We start from the raw sequence: 27682 nt of genomic DNA on the forward strand, positions 1-27682 counted from the left end.
CACCTTCGTCACGGATATCGATGTTGTCGCACGGTTGACTAAAACTGCAGCCGCAGCCCACCATCAAAGTGAGCCACGACGATGACGACGAAGATTGCTGAGCAATCAAAGCGACATTCGTCGGAAACACCATGCTCTAACGGCTTCACATTGAGACGCACCAAAACACTTTCAACGATCACACACACATGAAAGCTGATCACGCACAAGAGGAAGGATTAACTTTCAATTAACGAAGGACGTGGATTCTAGGGAATGCTCACCATCTCCCCCACCTCCTCCTGGCTCACGCTCACTCCTTTGGCTGCTTTTTTGCCTAACTTGGCTACAACTTGGCTTTCTTTTTCTTATTAGCTTTCACTACTTTGCTTTTAGTGTGGATCAGCAAAAAAATGCATTTTGCATTTGAAACATTTCAAAATACCACGCCACTACTTCTTCTTTTTCCCTTTTTACCATCACACACACCAGCGCGCACACACACGGGTACACTTTGCACCACCTACAAACCTTTTAGAGGAAAAAAACAACAACAACAATGTGAAAACATGAAAAATGCAGCTCAATCGATTTCGCGCACTTAGTATGCCACACCGAAAAGCGCCGCGCCGCGTTCACACTGGAAACGCACCGCACATATGCACATACACACACCACAGCAACGCACGCACACACTCGCTCACACAGCAGCAGTGCAGAGCCCCGGAGACGACGGTTGTGTTACCATGCCGATACACTTTCCCCCAGATGACGATGACGATGATGCGGTTGCGCTGGTATTGGTGAAGGACGAAATTGGAAAGGATATTTCTTGCGCGACACTTTTTTCCCGGATGTATGCAAAGCAGGCTACGCGACCGAAAACCGACCGACCCAACTTTTGACACTTTCGACAGCGCAGAAATACGAACGCGGAACGATTACTGTAATTGTGTGGTGATGGTGTTGATGTCAACGATGCATCCCCATCATCATCTTTACTAACGCTTCTGCCACCCGTGCGAGGAACATCGCCTTTTCCATTTTCCAGATAAAGCGCGACGATCACCCCGGACATACGCGCGACACGACGGAACTAGCAGCGCGGCGTTTTGCTTCCTTTTTTCTTTACTCCGTCTTCCATGTTGCCCTTGTATGCTGCTGCCGCTGATATAGGGGTTGCGGGCTGGATGGCTGTGGTGTGAAGGAACCGAGCTAATAAGCTCCTCGCCCCTCTCTCCCACCACCACTACTACTGCTGCTGCTACTGCTTAAGAATAAATATAACACACCCTTTTTCACGCCACTTCCGGGAAAAAAGGCTTCCTATCCTTTTTCTTTGCTTTTTTAAACTTTCGCAAACGCGTATGAGCCAACACAGGCAAGAATAAAAACCGGGAACTTAATAACACTTTTCTTACTTAACAAAATACCCTACAAAAACGCTTTACACACCACTTTACTGCACAAACACACAATCACTTTGCTTTACCTTTAGATTCTCGCGTCGAATTTGCGTCGATGATTCTCAGCCCTGGCTGGGGCTGCGGCTTGGCTTGCTTTGCAATTTCTTTCTTTTCACTTTGGGTTACAATTTACACTTTTCTACTTCTCGCACTTTAACTCTCTTTCTCTCTCTCTCTCTCTCTCTCGCTGGTTCGAGGTATTTTCCGGCCAGATAAAGCAACGAAGAGAAGCGCTTTTCCTTCCCAGCTGCTTATTCGTGGCCAGAAGTAACATTCACACATTCACATACTACTAGGATGATATTCTCCTATGCACAGAATGAACACATTTACATCTGCTAAAATCACACGAAAGGTACAGAACATTAGCAAAATACAAATCATATATAAACATACGATAAACTGGATATTAGAAAGATCTAGACTGTAGAAATAGTAATGTTCGACGTCATGTGATATAGCAATGTTGTAATTCAATATTTTTTATATTGATGACCCCTTGAGGTGTCTCTTTCAGTAGGCACATTTGAGAGCTATCGCGGAAGTAGCGTTCTGAAAAAGAGAGAAAACACGCATTTAACCTATTAGATAAATTATGGCATCAGGTCCTCAAGGAATAAAAAAATAGATAAATTATATTTAAAAAGACGAGGCTTTTAATATTCAAAAAATATGGTAGTATATGGATGGGAAAAACTGTTATGTGTAATTAAATAGCAAATTTTGTTATTTAATTTTCAAATTTAAGGTAATTTTGTTTTAACTTTCTTCTAATTCTTCCCTTTTCAGGGCCTCAATTTCATTTGTGTTACATCCCTCAGGATCGCTTAACCGAGCCAGAAAGAAAACTGTTTAAATGAAATTGTTGTAAAATTACAAACAAACTTTCCAATAAAAAAACTTACCAGCGCATGAGGCGGGGACAATATTAATAAGGCACATCTTTTTTTTATGTTACTTCAATTCTTCGTTACATGCCTTCTCTTGTTCTTTTTTCTAAAAACCTGCACAAACACACACACGTTCGGTTGTTTTTCCATTTCGCGCACACACAGATACGCTTTTCGTTCGTCAAACTACTTTGTATGGTAGCTTCATTTCTTCTTCTACCTCATACGCGCCTTTGCTCTCCTTTTCTAGCGTTACGCGGAATTTAACATCATAAACGCAGTAGGCAACGTATTGTAAAATCTCACAGAAACTCGATTGCTTGGTTTTTGCTTCAGAGGAAGTTGCTGGAGGACGAACGGTGGCGCGATTAAGCCAAATTCGTAGTTTCCGTGATACATCTCTGTGAAAAACGTCTGGCACTACGTTTTCGCACAGTTACCGTGCGGAACCTCCTCATACACGATTGTTCGCAGCGATAGGCAAGCACACCACCAGCAAATCAGTAGCACACACGTACGCTATCTCTCTTTCTTTTCGATCTGTGCCGCGCTGTGCTACGCCGTGCACACGGCTTCCCGAACGCACACACGCATCTTCACATACACACACGCTTTGCACGCACCAAACGCACGTACGTGAAATGCTTATCTTTTCCAATACACATTCTCGGCTAAAGTGACACGCGTATGCACATGGCAATAGTAATATGAAGCACTTTTCACCTTCAATCAATGCACTGGAACACACTAGATGGTAAATTTTCTCTTTTTTAACTGTATTTCAAACTTCACGCGAGCGAACGACACAGCGCCTCCCTGCTGCCATGTGAACGCAAGAATAACAGTGAAACCTCGTTTATCCGTCGTGCCTCCGTTCAGCCACGAATAATCGGGAATCGGGTGCGTGGAATGATTCCGCCGTCTGGTCCTGCAATACCAAGTTTTGACGTTTAGTCTTATGACATTAGGGCACCAGCTGTCAAATTCAGCGTAAGGAGTATTTTATTGCAGTTTATGGCGGTTTGGTTTTTATGAAATTATTTTACTAATTTGAATCAATTTTGAGGACTTTGATTTTTTTGTTTCTGTGTAAAGGCGTTAATCTGGAAGAATTCATTCGGATAGAATGTAACAGTCAAAAAATTAGTTAAAAATGCTCTAATCTGCCAATCTTCGTTAAATAACCGAACATAATTTCATAAATCATCCGAAACAGCAGAATGCTTTAGTTTTATTTGCAACAATTTTATTAACATAGCTCTTTGGGCGGCGGTACAGTTGGTATACGACCCAGTTGAAATTGTTCAGACTTAAAGGCAGCTAAATGTTCAGGCGTTACTGCTTCCATGTTACTGTACATTGTAGCCGATATGCTAGGACCGAGAGGTGCTGCACCGAATGCACTAGAACTCATCGATGCACTAAACGGCGAAGCCGTAGGTGTGGACAGGAACACATTTTGTGACGCTGGAGCATTAGCTGCAGGCGCTGCTTGCATCGGGGAGCCAAACGTTCCGAAGCTTGTACTTGCTGGGGCACTGGTGCCGAAGGAAGCGGAGTTAAATAAACCAGCGCCCTGCTGGGGTTGCGATGCAATTGTTCCAAAACCACCAGCTGCGGGCGCACCGGATGCTGCATTGTTGCCAAATATACTCCCACCGCCAAAAACGGAACCGGCTGGTGCCGCTGGTTGGGCAAAGGCGTTGCTAGTGGCATTTGAAAATATGTTTCCACCGGCAACCGGGTTCGTTGGCGCTGTACCACCACCGAACATGGGTGCCGCGGGTTGTGTCGGTTGCTGAACGCTACCGAACAGTCCTCCACCCATCACTGCAGGACCTCCGAAGACGCTGTTTGTCGGTTGCGCCATTCCGAAGATGTTGCCAGAAGCTACTTGCTGTGCAGGTTTAGCGAATATGTTGTTCGTCGTGGACGCAGCCGATCCAAAGATGTTTCCGGCCGGTTGTGCCGTTTGGCCGGTAATTGAACCACCACCAAATATGCTACCGACAGTGCCAGCAGTACCACCTGTGGCACTTGCTCCAAACCCAGAACCGAACGTATTGCCACTGTTGCCAGCTCCGAAAATATTGGATGCTGTGGTGTTGGCCCCGACGGACCCTATCGATGCAAACGGGTTCGATGAAGTGTTGGCCGGTTTCGCGGTGCTGCTTTCCTGCTGATTATAGATTTCCACCAAAGTGGTCAAGATGTCTCTGTTCATCGCCGTGAGACATTGCATCTTCGTCTTGGCATCGTTTATCATCTGCGCAAGCTGCATCTGGTGGGCTGGTATGTTGTTCTGCATTTTCGCTTCCAGGTACATCATACGAATTTCCTCGAAGCTTTGATCCTCGATAAAGTTGGGAATGCAGTTCCGCTCCTTGAACGGACCGAAGCAAGAAAGTGGCCATTGATTTCCTTTCAGTGTCGCGTCGGCTTCATTCTTCACCATGGACCTTCAAGAGGGAGAGCACACATCGTTACAGATTGGACGGCACTGTGCTTTGGGTTACCTGCTTACCCGATGTCTATATGCTCGTTATTGCATCTCGAACCAAATCGGCAATTATTATTCAGAAAGTACATGCACAGAACCATTTTGTTTGCTTTATTCTGCAGAGTTGTTGATCACAAATAAACCCACCGCAGCTGTTTTGTTGATTGTTTTTTTTTGTTGAGAAATTGACTGTTCGTTTTCGCCCGATTTTCGCCCCGCCGCCCGAAGCACCCGTAGTTTGACAGCTGGAAGAATGACATTTCTGCCGACATTGGAATTGTTTTGATTTATCTGGAAGAAAAATAGCCGCAACATGTCGAACTTTGTTGTAAATGGTAAATTAAATTAAACAATTCAGTGTCTTTATTATCAATTTCAATGATTTTATATACAACGCACTATCTTCTTGTAGGACTTTTGCAGTCGCGCAACCCGCTGCTCACATTTCGCCGGTTCCGCGGAAAGATCAACATCCAGCGCCCGCGACCACCGCATTACGAAAGAGCTCGCGTGCTCGAAATCATTAAACCGTACTACAAAAAGCCCGAATTTAACGCTCCATGCATCGAAGCGGAACAGACGCTGAAAAGCAAAAGGGTGGACAACCCGTACGAAACAATCATTGCCCGGGAGGCCCGGAACTGGTTCGAGCACAGCCAGCTCGTAGCACTGCTGCACGTGAACTCGATAAGACAGGAAGACATGTTTAAGGTGCAGGTGGCACTCCATCGACACAATGTATCGGTGAAGGTGTACGGTAAATCAATTATGCGTAAAGCGGTCGCAGATACGAGATTCGAAGCGATAATGCCACTGTTCGAAGCAAAAACGGCGATCCTATTTAGCCCGGAAGCGGCAAAGATAAAGCAGGTGTTGAGCGTGTTGAAGAAAACGCCCCAGCTCGTCCTAATGGGTGGCATAGTGGAAGGGAAACTTTTAAGTAAGAACGAGTTCACGGCTTACGCTACCATGCCCGATATTACCACGGTACGGGCACAGTTTGCTGCGGTATTGGATAGTGCCGGGGGAAAGATCGTCAGTGATCTACAGTGTCACCAAAGCCAGCTAGTAAACATGTTGGATGCGTACGCTAAGATCGATTCGCGAACGGAAGAGACCGGCTCTGTTAGTGATGCTGCTGGTGAAAAAGTGGACAGTTGAGTGGTGACGCATTTTGGTGAGGAAAACTAAATGGTAGCGCATTAAAGGCAGTCATGTAACATAATGTGTTAGCTTTGTCTTTGAGTTTTTTAAATCACATTTTATGAAAAGAGATGAGCATGTAATTCTACTTTTGGATGAGCCTTATGAAACCACCAGAAACGCGAAAGGCGGTTCGAGGGGCTTCTAATACCTGTCTGGACCTCCAGGATCGAATCCTTTTCGGACGGTGTTCCCTTAGCCCCCGGTATAGTCAAGTCTAGGCAGCCAGACAATATTAGAAAAAGTTCCATAGGTTTATTAATTTTTGCTCTGGACTGTGGCTTACGAAGCAGCTAGCTTCAACGTTCTCATTGTTTTTCCCATCGGTTTGGATTAAAGATCAATGAGACCAAGATCACGTCCCTGCTGGCTGGAGGTGCCTATCGTGATAGTTGATGCAGAGTAGCTGTTGTCGGCGACGATTTCGAGGTGATAGATGTGTTCCGCTTCCTTGGTACAATCGTAGCTTCGGATAGCAACGTTATAAGCGAGGTCCGCAATCGCTTTGTGCAAGGGAATCGGCCCTAGTGTGGGTTCCAAAAAAAGTCCTGCAATCCAATGAGTAGTCGATACTGTTGGAGAACGTCTGTGAGAAATTCCGATGGTTTGAATCAGCTTCCGAATATCTCTCGATGTTGGATAGTCGTTTTCTTTCCCTAAATAACCGTTACAGTCCAGCCAAGTCGCATGTTCTGCTGGCGATCGCCAGCACTATACAGCATCTTTTATTGTTCGAACACGTACCACATCTCATTCGCTACAGCTGCTGCATTAAGTTAAGGAATGCGCTGATATAAAGTAATCTTTTGCACGTTTTTGGCTAGGTGGAAAATTTCGTTCGAAAATTGTTGGCTAGCCTCGTTAAGGCTTCCGCTGCGTCCAGTTCATCCTTCTGGTGTTCGAGTAAACCAGCAACGGGTTGTACTGGCTCGCCATCAAATGGCCTTCCCTCGTCACCGGCATCGGCAGTGGCACAATAATAATTGCTTCCAGAATCACACCGCTTCTTCGTAGACGATTGTTTTCTAGTGTGAGAGCAAGCGGACACAATTAGGCACACGGTTTGTACGGACCTTCAGTAGTCGTTCGACCTACCCAGAACATTCCCAATCGATGTAGTTGTGTTTGGACGGCGTAAACTTGGCAGCACTTTCCAGCCACTTCGATAGTGACGGTGGCCCCCGTATGACGGTCGTGTCATAGCCCATCGTCGTTTGCGCTTGCAGTTCGTGGTTACGCACGTGGCCAAAGTGTTTCTGCTGGAAGGGTAGGGTAGCCATCAGCACCGGCATCATGGTGGGCGCGGCAGATCCATCCATCGCTGCCTCATCCGACGGTTCCAGTTCGCCCAGATCGCGTAGATATTTCTCCATGATGCTGCTTTTGTACTTACTCGATCTTGATCTACCGCCGCTGGCGATGGGCGGGGTGGCGGCAGGCGAAAGGGTAGTCGTTGGCGTGAGGTACAGTGTCCCACCATTCGCAACGTCTTTCGCTGCGAAAGGACGTCCGTAGTGGGCAGTGGGTGTGGCAGTTAGGATGAGTGGTTCCAGTGTTGCCCCACTCGCTGGATCGTAGCTCCCATCGAATTGTGTGACCTGGCGGGTAAGGATAAGGAGTAAACTGAGCATGGGAACTATGATGCACCATATCCGGATGCGCACCTTATAACATCTCGTTTCTTCCGGTATACCAAAGACGGTCTCGTAGTTTCGTGGAGTATAGCAGTGATCAATCCGGAAAGCCGTCGGTGGATAGCTATCTCGCAGGTCTTCACCGCTAGGACAATCCTCTGTCAATCGCACATAATCGGAGTACAACCTGCACTCTACATTATTATTGGGGCACGATTCACTGTTATTGTTATCGTTCCCTCTACCATCCGCATCTCTGTACGGTTGGTACGGTTCGCCAGCACTCCTCTGGCCATACTTTCCACCGAAAGCAGTATGGCCGTTCGGAGGATGCTGCTGGCCGTACCTGTAATGGCGATGGTTTGGCCGATGTTGTAGATGATGATGGTAGGCCGGTTCGCCCGAGGAAGACGTCCGCGAACCTTGCGAGTCTTCTCCCCCGTTCTCACCCCAAATGCTATCGTTCGAGCAGATGCTAAACTGCTCCACGTTTCCACGGGCGTTGGTGTTGTAGTTCTTGATCAGATTACCCCACGTCTTGCGGATCGGATCGTTGCCGGAGTTCTTCAGCTTTCGGCGCCAGTTCGCGAACCAGTTGCATATTTGCGTGTACGTCAAACCCGTCTCGGTGGCCAGCAGCTTCTTTTCCTCCCGGTTTGGGTATGGGTTTTCGCGGCGCCTTACCAGCCAATCCTTGAGCATACGCTTAATTTCCGGTGTGAACAGCCGCTTCACCGGTCGGTGGCTATCTCCCGGGGGCCATGCTCGTCTGAAAGAAATATTGCAACGATACGCATTAGCGTTTTGGGCGTCTTAGTGCTCAATAGAAAAGCACTCGAAAGATTTGTTCGCGCTTGTATGATGGTAAAGCTTCAGCACGTTGTTAATATGCTGCACTGAATGAGGAAAATGGACATGCAGTGTGTGTTGCGCATATTACGTACACGCGTTTGTGGGGCTTTTTTTGATTTTGCTTCAGTCACGTGGTGACGAAAAAATCAACTAGGAACGATGCAATGTACACAATTCACTGACTGTGCCGTGACATTCCTGAAGGCTGCGTGATCGTTAGTGAGTGAGACTAAAATAACAGGGGGGTTTGCTGGGATGATGTGAGATCGCACCCCCCAGGATACAGATCTTCTGTTTAACAAGCTTCTTCACCCAGATAAATGATGATGTCGCGATGGCGTTATACTATGCTTGGTGGGGACCGGATGGAAGGACAACTTTCTCTCACTCTCACTCTAGCTTATCACTCGTACCACACACACACACACACACAAACAGGCGTGCGCGAAAGCGCGGTCACACGCTAGAAATTCGTCACGAACCTACTGCGCTTACGATTTCGCACCGGGCGCGACGGTTTGTCCATTCGTTTTCAATACAATCTGTGTCTGTGAGATTCTGTTGTTGTTTCTTCTACTTTGGACGCGCCCCGCTGATGATCGTCAATACGATCGTGTTTCGATCTTGTACGGCGTTCTTCCGCTGGCTCACACGGTAGTGTATTGGTATTTTGTAAATCCTTTTTTGGGTAGACGATAGATAGAAAAGAAAAAAACACAGTGGAAAGAAAAAAGGCGTAAGAAGCTTTGTAATAACAGGACCCAGTTCCAGAGGATGGTTTTGCGATCAATCGTAACGCAGCGTGTACTGTTCTCAGCCCAGCTGCCACGGGGAAGAGCGCTGCCCTTGCTTGTTTTTTTGTTTTTCGAAACAAATTCACTGCCAAATGGTATTTTTAGATAAATAGAAAAATAGTTGTCTCGTGCAATGGGAGGAGATGTAGCTATGTTTTTCTCATGCCCTATTGATTTGGACAATACGCGAACTTTACTCGGGCTGAGCCCGTTACATACTCATTTGAGTCCTAAGAAATTGAAGCAATGGGTCCGGTCCGGTGACTGGACCGTCTCTCTGTACTTAGAGCTTATTAATACCGCTATGGGGAAGACTTAGAGACCTTTCGAGGTTTTGGTAGTTGTTAGGAAAGATAGGATGACAGTAGAGTGACGGATGACAGTAGGATAACGGATGACAGTAGGATACCGGATGACCGAAATGTCAGCTGTAACGGTCAGGGAAAAAAAGGAAGAAGAAGGGGTGCGTCAACCAGTAGCCTGGGAAAGGACAAGGAAGTGACACCGTTTTACAGTTTTTCTTCCTTCAGTGGAAAATATAATACTGTGGAAAATATAAACTAAAACTACACTTCACTGCGTCTGCTACTCAACCGGAATCGTGGTAACACTAAAAGCCTTTAAAACGGTTCAAAGATGGAAATGGATGGAAAGGATTGCTGCCAGGCATGCAGCGATTCCGTGGCGGACAAATTGTATGTGGCCTGTGACGCTTGCAACACATGGTGGCACTTCTCGTGTGTCGGGATAACAGAATCACAGGAGACGATGAATAATAGGAAGTGGTTTTGCGTCGCTTGTACGGGTGGCACTGGAGCGGTAAAGCGGACGCCGACCAGGCACATGGAGCCACAAAAGGACGCCGAAAACCGTAACCTCAAAACGGTTGAGGTTAGGAAGCAACTCACGGAAGGCCCTCGTCCACGGCACACGAGCGACAGCGTGGCGGCAACACATAACCTCACTCTTGCTGACGATAGGGATAGTTTGGCTAACCGGCTCGCCATAATGAAACGCCGGCAAGAGGCGGAGAGGAAACGGGTGGAGCTAGAACTACAGCTGAAATTCGTGAAGGAGGAAGAGGACTTGCTAGCCGAGGAGTTGGGGATAAAAGACAATCCGGAAACATCAACTTTGTTACCCTCCCATGCGGCGGATTATATGGTGCAGCACTCACAGCGGAAGGAGCGTGAACAAATCCAGCGTGAATGCGCGCATCGTGGTACACCTACCGAATTGCCCGTGTTTGCCGGTGACCCGGCGGACTGGCCGCTATTCATAACGTTTTACGAACACACCACGGAAAAGTGCGGTCTTTCCAATTGGGAAAACATGCTACGACTGCAGAAGGCGCTGAAGGGTCCCGCGCTAGAAGCAGTGCGAAGCAGGTTGCTGTTGCCGGAGGTGGTGCCGCAAGTGATAGCGACGCTACGATCACGGTATGGGCGATCAACACATCTCATCTCGGCGTTGATCGATAAGGTGCATAGAACCCCTGCACCGTGTTTGGAGAAGCCGGAAACTGTGGTTGCTTTCGGCGAGGCAGTGCAAAGCATGGTGGACCACATGAAGGCTGCTGGACGACAGGCGCATCTGACCAACCCCCTGCTACTGAAGGAGATCGTGGAGAAGCTGCCGATAAGTGAGCAGTACAATTGGACGCGGTTTGTAAGCCACATCGAGGAGCCGGATCTTCTGATGTTCCGGGAGTATATGGCCGAGTTGCAGAGCACCGCGGAAGTGTTAAGCAGCCGGGAGTCACCATCGTTGAAACAAGCGGAGCGCAAGAAACCCAGCACGAGAGGCTACGTGCACACGCACGTGGAGACGCAGGGAGCGACGCCATCCGGAACGAATCACTTTAAGGTAGGAAAATCTTGTCTAATTTGCAACAACAGAGGACACGAGGTGGATAAGTGTTTCGTGTTTGGTGCGATGGCGGTGAAGGAGCGCTGGATGAAGGCGCGTGCACTTTCCTTATGCTTCGGCTGTCTGGGGAAGCACAATTGGCGGACGTGCCACAACAGACCAGTATGCGGCAGGGAGGGGTGTACGTACCGGCATCATGCGTTGTTGCACGGCGCAGATGAGGAGCGTGGGGTCAGTAACGGGACCAGTGCTTCGGTATCGGTTCGAGATGGCGGAAACAACGGAGGTGCTGTAGCGGAAAGTAATCACCACCAGCACGCGTTATCTTCTTCGAATATGCTCTTTCGCATTGTACCCATCACTGTGTATGGCCCGACGTCCACGGTGACAACGTTCGCCTTTTTAGATGAAGGTTCGTCCATGACGTTAGTGGACGAGGATTTAGCGGAAGAATTGGGTGTCGAAGGGGAGGTGGAACCTCTCTGCATCCGTTGGACCGGAGACACTACCAGGGTTGAGGCTGGTTCCAGGCGCGTAAATTTCAAGGTGGGACCCGTCGGTTCCGCAAAGAGTTTCGCGATCAACTCGGTACGGACGGTTCCTAAGCTGAATCTACCTCGTCAATCCTTCGTACCGGACGAAGGAAGGTGGAAACATCTAAAACGCCTACCGGTAAGGGAATATCATGATGCGGAACCCAAGGTGCTAATCGGGTTGGACAACCTGCGATTGATGGTCCCTCTCCGGACAATAGAAGGAGCGGCTGGTGACCCCATCGCGGTAAAGACGCGATTAGGTTGGTGCATTTATGGGAAGCCGATGAAGGTGGAATGTGAACGGCTGTTGCACATTTGCGAATGCAACAACCAGGCAGAGATTCTCGAAACGATGCGCAAGTTCTATGACTTAGAACAGGTGGGAGTTGTTCGCGTTGTCGAATTAGATCCGGATGTACGACGTGCGCAACACCTTTTGGAAACAACTACCGTTCGTATCGGCAAGCGTTTTGAATCGGGTCTCTTGTGGAAGGCGGACGATATACAGCTTCCTTCTAGTATCGGTATGGCAAGTCGCAGGTTCGATTGCCTGGAGAAAAGGATGGAACGAGATGGGCAGCTCAAGCTGCAAGTACGCCGCCAGATTCACGATCTTTTGGAAAAGCAATACATACACAAGGCTACGGCGCAAGAACTGGCGGAGGCTGACCCGAAACGGATTTGGTACTTGCCAATAGGATTGGTGACGAACCCAAACAAACCGGGAAAGGTTCGTTTGATTTGGGATGCGGCGGCTAAGGCACAGGGTATTTCGCTGAACGACGTGCTGCTCAAGGGACCGGATGAGGTTATGTCTCTACCTGGCGTACTTTTCCGCTTTCGTCTGTATGCAGTGGCGACGTGTGCAGACGTGAAGGAAATGTTTTTGCAAATTAGGTTGCGAAAAGCAGACAAGCATGCACAGCGCTTCTTATGGCGGGATGATCCTGCACACGAGTTGGAAACCTACATCGTGGACGTCGTGACGTTTGGGTCTACGTGTTCACCGGCTACAGCACAGTACGTCAAAAATCGAAACGCAAAGGAGCACATCGAACAATTTCCACGAGCGGTAGAGAGCATCCTTGAGAGTACCTACGTGGACGATTTCTTGGACAGTTTCGGGACGGTAGAAGAGGCGTGTCAGGTAGCCAAGGAGGTAAGGGAGATATTCCGCAACGGTGGGTTTGAACTCAGGAACTGGAGCTCAAATGATTTGATGGTTACAAAATCTCTCGGCGAGTCAGATGGCGGTACCATCAAATGCTTATCATCTACGGGAGATGATACGGAACGCGTGTTGGGGATGCGTTGGAATCCTGCATCCGATGAATTAGGATTCTGCACTCGGGCGTGCACGGCGGTATCAGGCGTTCTAACTGCAGAGCGGATTCCCACGAAGAGAGAGGTATTACGGTGCGTTATGTCGTTGTACGATCCCCTTGGACTGCTGGCGATGTTCGTAATACACGGGAAGATTTTAATACAAGATCTATGGCGAACCGGCACGCAGTGGGATGAGGAGATTAGTAGCAACCAATACAGAGACTGGCGCAGATGGGTGGATCTTTTCCAAACGATTGCCGATATACGCATACCTCGATGTTACTTCACGGAAGCCTGTATGAAGACGTACGAGAACAGCGAATGGCATTTGTTCGTCGACGCCAGTCAACACGCATACGCATGCGTATTGTACCTCCGCATTGTCGACGACACGGGTGAGGCGCAATGTACTCTTGTGGGAGGAAAGGCTAAGGTTGCGCCATTGAAGCCACTCACCATACCGAAGCTAGAGCTTCAGGCGTGCGTTTTGGGTGCGCGATTTCTGTTATACACGCAGGAACATCATCCAATCAAGGCTAAACGACGAGTGCTTTGGTCGGACAGTACCGTCGCCTTGTCATGGATAAGAGCAGATCCCCGAAACTACAAACCTTTCGTGGCCCATAGAGTGGTCGAGCTTTTGGAGAGCACCTCGGCGAATGAATGGCGATGGGTGCCGACTGACCACAATCCGGCGGATGAAGCGACGAAGTGGAAAGGAAGATCGAACTTCAGTTACGACAGCACGTGGTTTCAAGGACCATGGTTCTTGCAGGAAAAGGAAGACAGCTGGCCGAAACAGAGGGCGGTTGATACCGGCACAGCGGACGAGGAACGACGAGTAAATTTGCATGTCGAAGCCACCGACACAGGATTGTTACCAATTCCTTACGAGAGGTTTAGTAAACTAGAGAGGCTGCAGAGGACGATTGGGTGGATCGTAAGATATGTGGGCAATCTAGGCAGGAAGGTGAAAGATGAACCAGCGCTAGGAGGGAACCTCAGGCACGAAGAACTCTGCAAGGCAAACGTTGTTTTGTGGAAGCAGACACAGCGTGAGTTCTTTCCGGAAGAAATTCTTATCCTGAACAGCGAGAATGGCGGCGATGGATCTAAAGGAAAAACGGTATCTAAGCGAAGTCGTATTTACCAACTGCTACCATTTTTGGATGAAGAAAACGTGTTACGCATGCGTGGAAGAATAGGGGCGGCGGCGGAAGTTCCGTACTGCGCAAGGTATCCTGTGATTCTTCCAAACAACTGTAAACTGGCGGAGCTGATAGTGGATCGGTACCATCGAGTCTATCGTCATGCTAACAACGAAACGGTGGTGAACGAGTTGCGTCAACAATTCCAGATTCCTAAGTTGCGAGTATTGGTGATGAAGGTAGCGAAGAGTTGTGCATTTTGCACAATACGGCGGTCGCTACCACAAATTCCACCAATGGCACCTTTACCTAAGGAGAGGTTGGCAGCTTTCGTCAGGGCATTTACCTTCGTTGGACTGGATTACTTTGGACCGGTGTTGGTAAAGAGAGGAAGGTCAAACGAAAAACGGTGGGTAGCACTATTCACGTGTTTGACCATACGAGCCGTGCATCTGGAGGTGGTGCACAGTCTGTCAACGGAATCGTGTGTAATGGCGGTCAGGCGATTCGTGGCGCGGCGTGGTGCTCCTGTGGAAATCTTTAGCGACAACGGGACCAACTTCGTGGGTGCTAGCAGACAACTGCAGATGGAGATCCAGCAGCGCAATGACATCCTAGCGGCAACTTTCACCAACGAGCACACCCGTTGGACCTTTAACCCGCCTGGTGCTCCACATATGGGTGGAGTATGGGAACGTATGGTACGCTCAGTGAAGGCAGCGATTAGCACAGTGATGGAGGTGAAGAACACTCCTGATGATGAGACGTTCGCAACAGTTCTCTACGATGCTGAGGCTATGATCAATTCCAGACCGTTGACCTACGTTCCGTTAGATCCGGAGAACCAGGAGGCGATCACACCAAACCACTTCCTGTTAGGGAGTTCTTCGGGGATCAAACAACAACCAGCGTTACCGACGAACTATAGGGACAGTTTAAGAGGAAATTGGAAACTAGCACAGCATATCCTGGACGGTGTGTGGAAAAGGTGGATTAAGGAGTACCTGCCAGTTATCACGCGACAGTGTAAATGGTTTGAAAATGTCCGTGAGATTAGGTCAGGAGATTTGGTACTGGTGTTAGAAGGTACAATTAGGAACAATTGGAATAGAGGAATTGTTGAAGACGTTATAAGAGGAGTCGATGGCCATGTGCGGCAAGCATGGGTTCGGACAGCTACAGGGACACTAAGAAGACCAGTGGCGAAGCTAGCCTTACTTGACCTGAAGACTCAAGGTGACCATACGTAGTTGGTCACGGGCGGGGGGAATGTTAGGAAAGATAGGATGACAGTAGAGTGACGGATGACAGTAGGATAACGGATGACAGTAGGATACCGGATGACCGAAATGTCAGCTGTAACGGTCAGGGAAAAAAAGGAAGAAGAAGGGGTGCGTCAACCAGTAGCCTGGGAAAGGACAAGGAAGTGACACCGTTTTAAAGTTTTTCTTCCTTCAGTGGAAAATATAATACTGTGGAAAATATAAACTAAAACTACACTTCACTGCGTCTGCTACTCAACCGGAATCGTGGTAACAGTAGTTGCTATAAGAAGTAGACGATCCAGATGACCAAGCTGTACACAGCAAAACAATAGTGCTAAAATTAATCCCAAAAACTCGGAATGACGCGCACTCTATCGGACTTAGCGACGACACAAAACATGAAAACATTGGCCCGAAACACGACCACGGCGCTACTCTTAGCGGTGGTTAAATTTTCCGTGGATAAAGATAGATCTCACCACCACCACCATCACCAGTGGTGTTTTTTTTGCGAAAAAAAATAAGATCAACCCCCAGCTCAGATAGTCACAGGAGAGCAAACAAGACGCGACCTTTCTCTGCGGATTTGACCCATTAACCGTAACACATTGAACACTCTCCAAAGGAAAATCCATGCAGGGGGTGTGTAGTGGATTTCCCGCTGCTTATCGAAATTACAATTAGTGCACCGTGATTTGCGTGGCCACCTTCATTGTAAATTGTTTTCCCCGCGTTATGACACCAAAAAGCCAACCGTTGTTGATCCCAGGGTGGATCACGTTTGGGATCGGTTGGGAATGGGACGATGACGGGTTGCGGGATTTGTTATTTTTAGCACCATCTTGTGGCGCACACCATGCAACACAACTTTTCACCCTCAGCGATCACCCCAACGGCACGAAGAAGCACAGTGAAACGAAAAAAAAAACATGATCTTGTAAAAGGCCACCCTTCCTTGTGTGGAAGGATGCGCGCTTGTTTTGTTGTGTGTTTGGTTGGTTTGTTTGGTTCTCGCGAATAAAATCGCTCACACGCTCACCACTACACCCAGGCACGATTCTGCGACAACAGGTTACCCCCATTCAAGAAGCTGGGCGCACTCCTTAATGGGGGATCGCCCCATCAATATAGACTAGTAATTTAAATTTCTTCACCTCACTAGCAAAACATCCTCGGTAGGATCGAGTTGAAGCATTGGTGTTGCAGGTATTGGAAACGATTGAAGCTGGGCTAAAGCGGGTACACCAACACCTGTCCAAACTGAGCTACTGCGAGCGCGCACCGAGTGGCAAGGGCGATGAAGATCGAGATAAAAATAGTCCTTTTCCTCGCGTAATTGACCATTACCGAACCGAAACTTTGCTGGACTGGGTGGGGGGAGGGGTGGATAAGATTACGTGGAGTTTTCACGGCCGAACACTACGCATGGCGATCGAGATAAGTAATCACGCGACGACAGGCACAAAATCATGGGGCAAATTACACTTCCACTCGACACGTACAAACGCTACCTCAACTCTGAACCCTGGAACAGTATGCTATGGAAAACACCCCCCGCTCAAATTGGCGCAAACACAGCGCCAACAGCTGCTAAAGATCCTTACACTGGCTCAGGTGATCTGCACTAGCACACGACATCCACCTCGAGATCGGCAAAACATCTGACTGCACAGCACCAACTGTGCGCCGTTACCGATAGATATCTCGTAACGAGAGCTCATCTCACCGCAGATGAGATTTATCTCAACATTATCTCGGAGCTAGAGGAGTCTCCGAACGTGTGTTGGAGAGGAATCCCACTGGGTATCAGTATGGGTGACACAACTGCACGACCACCAGCAGCTTCTAATATCTGTCGGGCTGATCAGCACCGATGTGTGAATCGTATATTTTCGTATCATTTTTCGCGCACCACAACGCGACCGTCCAACAGCGGTGCGCGAGATGCTGTGAATGTACCATGTTTTCTGCACTTGTTTGACGATCGTTGGTAAGGCCAACGGATCTGTTCTTTCTTTGCCCATCCGTCGAACAACGCGATGGGTTTAGCAAACCAGCTGTGCGACGAACCACACCACGATCAACAGTTGTTTCGGCGTTGGAAGTGTGGTAAGCACCGAAGTCCTTAACGTGGTAGCGTGCACTTTGAACCCACCGGTGCGCTGTGTTCTGTTTTTTTGGGTGGGGTGTGTAGGAAAAGTCATCGTGAACGTCAGTGAACGTCAATTATTTATAAATGAAAATACAGCACGGGTGAAAGTGAGAGTTGGTAGTTCAGCGGCAGTAGACAACAACAAACCAATTTACGGCCTAACCGCGTTCTGTTTGGATTGGAATGCTGGTTTCTTGAACGTGCGACGCATCGGTAGCGTGGAAATTGTGATAATAACGTCACCAGTAAGTGCACATGCGCAAAAACGTGACGCCGGCGTGCTATGCGTGTTGGAGAAGATGTGAAAATACTGTAGAATGGCCGTTTTAGGGGTCGTTTTGTCATCTGTACTTGATTGGAGAACAAAAACTGGTAGCAGAAGTTTACCAACAGATGATTATTGATTAAAAAAGGCACATTTTTGAGATTGGTAGAGTGATCAGACCACATCCCTCGCAGGCCAAAAATCGAACAATTGCAAGCCAGCTGAAAACAAGACAAATTTTCCGACTCCAGGGGAGATGGGTTTGCATGTGTTCCTTTCAATCTGTTGCTAGAGAGGGATATCCGAGACATATAGCCCTTGGGTTATAGACTTAAGGTCCGTCCCCTTGAACCTTGCGATCTTGGAGTGCATTTTGGTGATCATTTCACCGTTGTGCGAGATTCTGACTCCTCCGGGTCACCGTTGTTCAAACATTGAAAATACCGCCGGAGAACCCAAGCCGTTAAGCATTTCTAAGCCTATGGCTATCAGAGAAGCCATACTTACTAATCGCTTCGCGGTCTTGGCCTGCTGCAACAATCCGCCATACCACTCACGATATAGCGCCGTCATCTGCCAACCCGTAATGCCGGCCTCCATCTCAATTTGGGCCTACCACGGCCTCCTCTGTGTGGACGATCTTCTCATGACCGTCATGATTCTCATGACAGCCCACCGGAGCTAGGCGAGTCTAACTCGCTGCACGATGGTGAGATCATGATACAGCTCGTAGAACTCGTCATTGTAGCGGCAACTCCATTGTCCTTCCACACATACGGGGCCAAAAATCCTTCTGAGCATCTTCCTCTCGAACGCGGCTACGCGGGTCTCGTCAGTTTTGGACAGAGTCCATGTCTGAGAGGCGTATGTGAGTACTGGGACTATACATGTTCTGTACAGTGTACAGCTGGTGGTGCCACCATCATTTTGGTTTTCACCTCGTTAATATCAAACCTGAGGTTTAGTGCCCCTCGCACAAATCTTGGATAAGCTTCTGCTACATAGGAGAGCCTCAAACCAATGATGTCTATGTCATCAGCGTATGCCAGGATCTGGTTTGACCTATAGCAGATGGGCCCCCAAGTTTCCATTTCCGAGTCGCGGATGGCTCTGTCTAGCGCCAGATTGAAACGAGACAGGCGAGCCCATCTCCTTGGCGCAGGCTCTTGGTGGTAGCAAAGGGACCTGAGAGTTTTCCATCCACCTTCACCTGGCATGTGATGTTGGCCATTGTCATTCGTACAAGCCTGGTAAGCTTGGCCGGGATTCCAGAAGAGCTCATTGCGTCGTATAGTTTTACCCTGGCATCAGAGAAAGCATAGTAAACCTTAATCAAGATGGAGGAAACCATACATGTGTCCGTCAGACAGGTGTGGACAATGGATTGTTAGACAAAGGCGCTAGATCGTTAACGACGTCGTGGTTTTCTGCAGCAGGTCGAGCAGGGAAAGCATTTCAAGTTCGCTACGAATAATTTGTTATTCTTTTATATTTTAATGCCGAGTATGTTAAAGAAGGCGTTGTGGTTCAGAAATTTGTTTACGGTTGTGTATGAATTTCACGTAAAACGATTGTATACTACGTACAATGTAAACCTAGCAATAGGGCCAGGTCCTTCTTTTAGAATAAAAAAATGAAAATCTCCTTTAAATTTCGGAGAGTATAATCAATATTTTGTAATTTATATGATATTATCATAAAAAAGGGAAGGATCAATAATACGTCGTCTTTAAAACACGAATCAAAAAGCGAGTGAATTTTGCATTTTGATACAATATAATTAAATTGATTGAATAAAATTATTGATTATTGATTAAAAAAATTATTTACAGTATTGAAAACTGTTTTATTTTTTTAAAATTCAAAATCCTTTTTATTGAGATACAAAATAGTTAATTCACAATTTAACCCACCTAACCTAGCAAGCAAAACCTTTGCTAAGCACTGTACGTTTGGTTATCAACAAACATCATGGAACAAACACCACTGCAACCGTCGAAAAGTATCGCCCGCACCATGCCGGCATTCGGTGGTTAGCTCTCGCAAGTGTCGCACAGTTCCAGTACGCGGTGTGGAAAAAGTAGTCGTACGGCAATGACTAAGAATCTGTCGAATCTGCCGATCGAGGAGAAGGAACGTTTCCTTGACTCGTTCGACATTGTCCAGACGGACTGTGATGGTAAGTGAGCTGTGCTGTGCAAAACATACCGACAGTACTAGTAGCGTTCCATTGGATGCTTTAAGGTGTGCTATGGCTTTTGGGAAATCCGTTCGATGGTGTGGAACGCGCCGTACGGGCACTGCGAACCAACGGCAAGCGGGTTATCTTTGTCTCGAACAACAGTGTCCGGCCGATGGAGGACTACCGGGCAAAGCTGGACAAGCTGACGGACCACACCGTGGACGATGACGACATCATTCATCCAGCGAAGATTGTGATCCAGTACTTGCGAGAGATAAAATTCGATGCCCTCTGCTATGTGATTGGCAGCACAAACTTTAAGAACTACCTGAAGGAAGCCGGCTTTCAAGTGCTTGATGGCGTGAGTCCCCTAACTTCATTTGTCCATGTTGCGAAAATCGGGGTTTTCAATTACATCATCCTTTTCTTTTCCGTATGTGCAGCCGAATGAACCAGTCCAGGAATCGGCCAGAGCGGTGATGGCAAGCATTAGCGATGGGCAAGCCGTGAAAGCGGTGATAGTGGACTTTGACTACAACATGAACAACGTGAAGCTGCTTCGTGCACAGCTGTACCTGCAACACGACGCCCTGTTCATTGCCGGCGCCATGGACACGGTTCTGCCGCTTGGCCCCCGGATGCGACTGATCGGTCCGGGATGTTACGTGGAGGTGCTGCAAAACATTGCCGACCGCAAACCGATCGTGCTCGGCAAGCCGGGCCTGCAAATGAGCAAAATGCTGAAGCGGATGTACTCGATCGAAGATCCGCGCCGGGTGCTGTTCGTTGGTGATCAGCCCGAAATGGACGTAAAGTTTGGACACATTTCCAACTATCAAACGCTGCTGGTCGGTACGGGCGGTGTTAAGGAGGAACAGTTGAAGAAGTTTTCCGACAAGCCGGATATAACGCCCGACTACTACATCGAGTCGTTTGCCGCGCTGGAACAGATCGTGCGGGAGGTGGTGGTGTACAAGGCACGCAATGGAGACAAATCTGGCCCCTAACGAAATGCCAAAGATGATGTGATTTTCTTTTTTTTTATCTATATTTATATTTTATTTGTTGTAACATACAGTTTGGGGTTAACTACGGGGTATCTAGTGGCATAGGACAAAGGCTAGATGAAGGTGGGCTTGTTTGAATAAATACATCTTAATAACAAAACGGGCCTGTGCTTTATGATGCTAACTAGCCCTTAGCTTTCTAGCGCACCACGGTTTTGTTTGGTTTGGTGGTGAGTAATTTTGCGATTTTGCGATACGCACGAGGAAGTTGCAGCACACCCACTGGCGATGGTTTGCTATCGTTGGCAATGCGCGCGTACAGTGGCGGCCTATCTTATCGCCACTTGGATTTTACCTGGTTAGCGTCTTCTACAGAAACAACGTGTGCACAACGTCGTCATCGTAACGCGTTTGGGATTTGCGTCAGATGGAGCGTTTCTTGGTTCCAATGCAGAACAACCTCAGAGGTCAATTAAATTAGAACAAGCATCAGAACGGTTTATCTAACTTATCCTTGCCTGTTCAGTAGAGTCTTTTGAACCTATGGATTTATCTTGGGAGAATTAATAAAAACTGTTTAAGAGTTAACTATTGTGCCAAATACAAATATTTATCTTGAATCGCCATATTGCAGTGATATCTTCAAATATCACCAAAAGCACCCACAGCTTGATAGTGGAGCTACGCGAACCTACTCAGCGGGCTGACGCCCTACGCTTGGTGTGCTTGTGGCGCACAATGGCACAATTGAATGTATCTCAAACAATTCGAACGTGTGTGACTTGGTGAGCAGAGAAAGAGCGAAAATGTTACGCCATCAACAACGAGTCACCAAAGAACGGGAGCCGATGTTCGGCGGAGGTACCACGGCTCGGTGATGCACGGACCGTCGCGGTGCCGTGTTGCCGTACTTTTCGCGGTAAATCCAACCCCAGCGCACGTGGTGCTCTCGGCAAAGTCGCGCTACACCCGTACAACGCAGGCAGGATTCGAGTAGAAAAAGTACGCGGGTGTCAGCAATCGCAGCAGGGACCAGCATCCGCGCAGCAACGGTTCGCGCCAATTTTGCCATCCATTTCCGACCGTCCGTGGGCACTGCTGGCCGCGTTGCCAGTGGGGAATCATTTAGGCCGATTAATTTATTTTTTAATATCGGGGTTTTTGCGTCCTTTCGGGCGATTTTTATTTAAAAAAAATGTTTTTTTGTTATGATATGGGAACCTCACAGTACTTTATGATTTTGATACGATACGGTTAAATTTTTCGGAAAAAAGGTATCTCGACCACGGCTGGCAACCGCGCACGATTGCGATCTACCCGTAGCGGCCGGGCGAGAGAGCTTCGCAGCTATCGAGCCGAGATTGTACCGTTCTAGGTTCCTTTTATTGCCAGGAACGCAGCCATCTCGGCAGGTAGCGCCGTAGTCTATTTACCCTGGACGACGAAGAAAGCGTTTTTGCACCGGCCGGTGCACGTTCGCGGTCAATTCTGGATTGATCAATTTCAATTTCGCGCTCGAACAGGAGAGCATCGCAGCAGGCGGTGCGCGAGCATCATACCGCGCATGCGCCTGGTTACATGCTATCTTCCGCGCTGAACGCTACAAAAAACTGCCAGCTACACACACACGGACACATACGCACACAGAAGGGGGGAAAAAGTTGGCAGGGGGTTTTCAGCGCAACAGCCAGCTTGTTGCGGAAGTTCCGCAAACGTGCTCGCGTGGTACTTTCAAAACTTTTCCTTTATCACCAAGGGCGCAGACGCGGCGAAGGTCACTGTACGTTGGGCGGTGCAGAGGAACCGGGACCTATGGCGGATATGGCTTTGTTTGGTTCGCTGTTCGGACGAAACAAACCACCACACGACAGACAACAACGCGCGCCATTGTGGTCGGATGGTGTGCCTTTTCTGATCAGATTCTTTTTATCGCTACCAGCTTCGCATGCTGCGGGAGGTCTTTCTAGAGTTGCACGCGGCGAGTGTTCAGACTGTTACAATGGGAACGGTGTGTGATCGGGGGGTCAAAATTTTGCATTACCCGATTAAATTTTGTACTTCGTGTAATCTGTTCAAAACAGTGTTCAGTTTGATGTTAATTATGTGGATTTAGCAGTAATAATTGAGGCTTCAAGGTAATACAAGGAAAACTTAAATCAAAAGGTGCGCTTGTCGACGCGTTGCTACTTTCAATGGCGATATATTTTGACCGACCGTTCCCTGCATCGTCGCTCACTGTTCACTACGAGGCGAATCGAATAGACAGAGAGGGAAGACGCGAACGATACGATACGTTGCCATAACAACGGCGGCTCGACAGCGCTCAAGCGAAATGGGCGGGAAAACGGGCGCCTGGTAGCTCCTGGTACGCGTGGACCAACCAATCATCAGCAACGCTGCTTTGTGGCGGTTTGAGCGCGCTCGGCCGTGCGTCGTCGGCGTATCAATAATGGCAACACTTTTTTTGCATTTCAATCAGGTGCACAGGAAACGAAGCTAGTCGTGGCATTGGCCGAACCTAGCCCGCCACGGACGAGTTCGAGTTCTCTCTCTATTTCGATGACGATGATCCACGTAGTCGGAAAATGGTTTCGATTATCGATCAGGCGCACAGGCTACGAAGAGGCATCGGTTGGCCTCGTTGCGAGTGTTGCGTTGCCATCGAGCACTCGTTTCCGCAGCGATGGTACGGTGCGCGTACACCAGAGCGAGTCACCGCGGTGTGCGACCGACCGCGGCGTTATGTTTTCGACTGCTGGTCCTCGAATTGGTGCACTGACCGAGATCGAGAGAGCGGCAGGGCACGTCGTTTGCCGGTTGTCGTCGTCGTGGTCGTCGTGGTCGGACGCTGTTCGACAGGATTGCTTCAGAGGCCGTCAAAATCGGGACAATGGGACGAATTGTATGCGGAGCTCAGCATCGCAGATGGTGGATCTTCGATGGGAAAAGACGTTTAGGGCACTGCGTTTGCGCGCGCTTGGTGATGCGTACGGTCTTTTCTTCGCGTAACGCCAGCAAAAGGCACGGCACGGTATTATGGGTCACCCACTGGAACTGGGCGATGGTGTGAGAAAGGTGTGGTTTGTTTGATAATTATTTTTATTACACAGTGCGTATGATGGTTTCTTTGTCTAAAGCGTAGCGTTTTGAAATATCTTGATAAATAAATGTTCGTTTGTAACGCGAAAGAAAATATTTTAATTACGTATTAAATGTGTTTATTATTTATCTTTGGCGCTGGTACATATATTGGCCATTATATTAACTTTTATTTATCTGAGTAAGATAACATTTTTCTATTTATTTGACACAGTAGAATTGCATGGTATATTTTTAAATTTGTTTTGTTTTCATAAATTCAGTGTAGGATTTATTTCTGTTCGGATTGGGAAATGTTAATAAACAAATAAATTAAAAAATATTTATTTCGAAGATCGTCGCAACGGTGTGTTCAAACTGTGCCAAATCGTTCACAGAAACCAACCGCATCCGTTCCGAATTCGCTCAGCACAGACAGGATTCGGACACAAAATTAACCAGGAGCGCACGCGAATGAGGAACCGCTGGGGATTGGGAACTGAGCACACAAATAAATCCGTGGTCGGTTAACAGATTGCAGGCAATGTGCAGATGGATAGTAAGATGGATGGCATTCGTTTCCTGAATCAATGCTTGAAGGAGCATTGGTTAATCGGTAAATTGTTTGTAAAATTTTAAATTAAATTTCACTTATAAGGTTTGAGAAAATGTAGACAATTTTTACCATTTATTGTAAATGCTCGTCATTAGAAGAAATATTTATCATAAATTGTAATTTACGATTGTTTAACTCATTAAATGCAATGTTTCATACAACTTTCCAATTTTAATTGAATTGTTTTGTAGTCATTTCTACAGATTAACACATTAATGTATTTTATTTATGAAGGATAAAAGAAGACCATGTTGCTAACATATTTTAATCTGTATAAAAAACGCTAACCGAGCATGTCCGGGATAAGGCAAAATAATAGACAGGAAATGCATTGTTAGTTTTTTGTTAATTTTTGTTATTTTGAGAATTTTTATTCGTCAGCGCATGCCGAACTTCCCTTCAAGATTATAATATAAGTAAAAAATGTCTCATTTAAATAACAATATACATATTTAGTTTTTATATTGCTAATAGATACAAGTTAAGAGTAAAAAGCTGCACTAATAAAAACGGCAAAATAAAACAAAATTCAACTATTGAAAAAGATAAGAATGTAAAAGGTTGTCGTGTAGAGCATGCTGCAGCACTAAACTGCTCGAAGGAAGCAGTTTCGAGGTTATCGAACGAACGTAAAACAGTGCTGCCAAGTTTGCATGCAACACGTGGTTGGGCAGGGATTTAAATTTATTCGTTAAATGTTTAATTTTTTTTAATTTTAAATGTTTTGCTATGTATTTGAATTAATTAATAATATAAATTATCAATAGCTCAGAATGATTTTAAACAGTAAATACTTTCATTCCAATGTTTATATTGATTGGATAGTGCTGTTTGGTGTCCGAGGCGACAGCGGCGCCGGTATTCACACGGCAGTTCAAATCCCAAAAAAAAAAATCCGGGGTTCAAATCCCATCTAAAGCGCCTCCCCGTATGCAGGACTGACTACTTTGCTACGTATAAAACTAAGTCAATGGCAGGCTGAGACCTCTCGAGGCTGTAGTGCCAAAGAAGAAGATATTGGTTATTCATCAACATACTGCTTCAGTTAGATTTTAAAATACTTCTTAAGACTCCAAAATAAAATATTAAAAATAGACGTGAAAGCTCAAACAGAAATGCTTTCAAACATTAACTCATGTATTTAAGATGACCGCGATAGAATATACTGCCATGTCGGTTTACACTTATTAAACTATGTACTAATTTCCCGCAAGCTCACCATCGTCTTTCGTAGGATTTGTTTTTTTCTTAAATATTTTTTCATTAATTTAATGCAAATTATTATCTAAGGTCGTTCGTTTCCTTCCTGAGGGTTGAGATGTTTTATTCCCACTAGTGCCGAATGGTTTTAATCTTGATTTTACACCTTACACTTTTAACCTACAATCACTCACAAAAAATAGTGCACAGCAAAAAGTGCACAGCTCAGGATCAGCTGGAGAACTCCAACGGCAAGAAACAGGTAGCCGGTGAACGGATTACGGGCACCCATCCATGATGGAGAGCTAAGAATGATTGATTTCCGTCCATCGAACGCGGCCACCGGGTAGGTGTACTGAATGTGCAGCGCATACCGTCCGCTCGGTAACCCATCTTCGAAAGGTTCAATCGAATGGTCCACCCGGCGATGTCGCTTGCGGAAGCCGGGCATTGCGGCCGACCGCATCCAGTTAATGAGATCCTCATTCTGGAACCCATTGTTGGTGGGATTAAGTGCGTCCAGCTCCCACAGCTCCCGTGACCAAGACGGAGGTCGTGAGTAGTTTTGAAGCGCCGTGCGAAGGTCACCAGGTGGATTGCGAAACTTTAGTTCCTGCTCGTGTGGCCATACAGAGCCACCACCGATGAGCGGTACCGGGCGGTACGGTGCATGCTGCTGATACAGGTGAAACGTGTCGTTGAAGATAGCGTTGGCAATTAATCCACACGGCGCAATGGGTAGCGTTCGATTGTCACGGTTAGTGTAGTCTAGCGGATGGCATCTGCGTGAGGGAGCTTTTTCAATGTCTCCTCGCAGCTGACCATCGTCACGGGAAATCACAAACAGCCGGTGGTTCTGATGGAAGTTCTCCAGTGCGTAGTAGAAATAAACGTTTTTGGGAAAGTGTTCTGCTAGGGTGAAATTAACGACACACTTGCATGTGGAACCACGGTGTTCGCTGATGATGTCTGCACAACTCCTGTTCGAAGCGTCACCGTACGCCTGGCAGTACGTGTAATCGAGCGAGAATTCAGGTGTGCTGGACGCTACATGCTGCAGACCAAATCCGATCGAAAGGAATACCATTCCACCGGCGAACAGTACGGGCCAGAGGACTTTCGGCGTCATGTTCGGCGTCCATACTGCTAGATTCTGCTGGTAGAAAGCACTTTCCGTTGGTCTTCGCGATTTAATCGGCCTTATTAGACGACCATCCGCGTGGCTATGCGTAGCCATGGTCGAACACTGCTCTTAACGCAACAGAAACTCTTAAAGACGAACTAAGCAAAATGGCACATCACGTAGGTACAGCCGCGTCTGCCAGTGTCATTCCAAGCAAGGGTTGCTTGATTGTAAATTTATACTTCCATTTACACTGTGCGCGATGATGATTCACTGGACCAGAGAGACTGGAGAGACGCACACACGATTTACGCAAACATCCGCAGCCGTATGAGCTGACCAAAGTTTGGCGTTTGACTAACTTCAATGCATTTGCGCTAGACATTATCGCTGCTAGCTGGTTAGTTAGATGGTTCCAGTTGTTTGTATACGTGTGGCAGCGATTATCAGTGTCCAAAACTGGGTGCGTTATCATTTGCCGTTGTCGGTGTTGGTGTTTTTTGATCCGATCATCATGAGGGTGACGATTAGTCTTGCTGTTGAAAATTTGTTTCAGTATTGAGCTCTCGTGCCGCCTCTAAATGGTCGCGTTTGTTT

The 27682-nt window shown here is 47.3% G+C and overlaps 7 protein-coding genes across 23 annotated transcripts in view; 3 read left to right on the top strand and 4 right to left on the bottom strand.

The window, feature by feature from the left end:
* Positions 1-3193, bottom strand: part of LOC118509854 (protein split ends) — a 73464-nt gene extending 70271 nt beyond the window's left edge. For 6 of the 8 annotated variants that reach the window (XM_036051060.1, XM_036051059.1, XM_036051063.1 and 3 more), the window contains exons 1-2: positions 3059-3193; positions 1472-1783 (exon numbers count right to left, since the gene is read on the bottom strand). The gene's annotated coding sequence lies outside the window, so the exon portion shown is untranslated. Of the gene's footprint in view, positions 1-1471; positions 1784-2971 lie in introns of all 8 variants that reach the window. The other 2 variants (XM_036051057.1, XM_036051058.1) reach the window with 2 other exon arrangements.
* A 336-nt stretch (positions 3194-3529) lies between these two features.
* Positions 3530-5030, bottom strand: LOC118511226 (nucleoporin nup189-like). Its single transcript, XM_036054061.1, has 2 exons — positions 4860-5030; positions 3530-4794 (listed from the first exon to the last, which is right to left on the bottom strand). Exons 1-2 carry the CDS (start codon positions 4934-4936, stop codon positions 3585-3587), a joined length of 1287 nt encoding a protein of 428 aa, XP_035909954.1. The 5' UTR covers positions 4937-5030; the 3' UTR covers positions 3530-3584.
* Positions 5031-5050: 20 nt separating this feature from the next.
* Positions 5051-6060, top strand: LOC118511228 (39S ribosomal protein L10, mitochondrial). The gene is made up of 2 exons (XM_036054063.1): positions 5051-5170; positions 5248-6060. The coding sequence occupies exons 1-2, from the start codon at positions 5149-5151 to the stop codon at positions 5994-5996; spliced, it is 771 nt and encodes a 256-aa protein (XP_035909956.1). The 5' UTR covers positions 5051-5148; the 3' UTR covers positions 5997-6060.
* A 661-nt stretch (positions 6061-6721) lies between these two features.
* LOC118511225 lies at positions 6722-17286 on the bottom strand. 10 transcript variants are annotated; one of them, XM_036054057.1, is made up of 5 exons: positions 17067-17279; positions 9020-9203; positions 7703-8441; positions 7134-7636; positions 6722-7063 (listed from the first exon to the last, which is right to left on the bottom strand). In XM_036054057.1, exons 3-5 carry the CDS (start codon positions 8372-8374, stop codon positions 6859-6861), a joined length of 1380 nt encoding a protein of 459 aa, XP_035909950.1. In that variant the 5' UTR covers positions 8375-8441; positions 9020-9203; positions 17067-17279; the 3' UTR covers positions 6722-6858. The 10 variants fall into 10 exon arrangements, with proteins under 10 accessions (XP_035909950.1, XP_035909949.1, XP_035909944.1 ...); XM_036054056.1 differs by having other exon boundaries at positions 9011-9203; XM_036054051.1 differs by having other exon boundaries at positions 9007-9203.
* Positions 10327-15447, top strand: LOC118509982. Its single transcript, XM_036051362.1, has one exon. It carries the CDS (start codon positions 10327-10329, stop codon positions 15445-15447), a length of 5121 nt encoding a protein of 1706 aa, XP_035907255.1.
* A 148-nt stretch (positions 17287-17434) lies between the features above and the next one.
* Positions 17435-21656, top strand: LOC118511227 (phosphoglycolate phosphatase 2-like). The gene is made up of 4 exons (XM_036054062.1): positions 17435-17571; positions 19802-20058; positions 20124-20422; positions 20505-21656. The coding sequence occupies exons 2-4, from the start codon at positions 19974-19976 to the stop codon at positions 21066-21068; spliced, it is 948 nt and encodes a 315-aa protein (XP_035909955.1). The 5' UTR covers positions 17435-17571; positions 19802-19973; the 3' UTR covers positions 21069-21656.
* Positions 21657-26152: 4496 nt separating this feature from the next.
* On the bottom strand, positions 26153-27091 carry LOC118509983 (cell cycle control protein 50A-like). Its single transcript, XM_036051364.1, has one exon. The coding sequence runs from the start codon at positions 27089-27091 to the stop codon at positions 26153-26155; it is 939 nt and encodes a 312-aa protein (XP_035907257.1).
* Positions 27092-27682: the final 591 nt, after the last annotated feature.

This window comes from Anopheles stephensi, chromosome 3 (genome assembly GCF_013141755.1).
Source record: "Anopheles stephensi strain Indian chromosome 3, UCI_ANSTEP_V1.0, whole genome shotgun sequence".
In the NCBI taxonomy this organism is placed as follows: domain Eukaryota; kingdom Metazoa; phylum Arthropoda; class Insecta; order Diptera; family Culicidae; genus Anopheles; species Anopheles stephensi.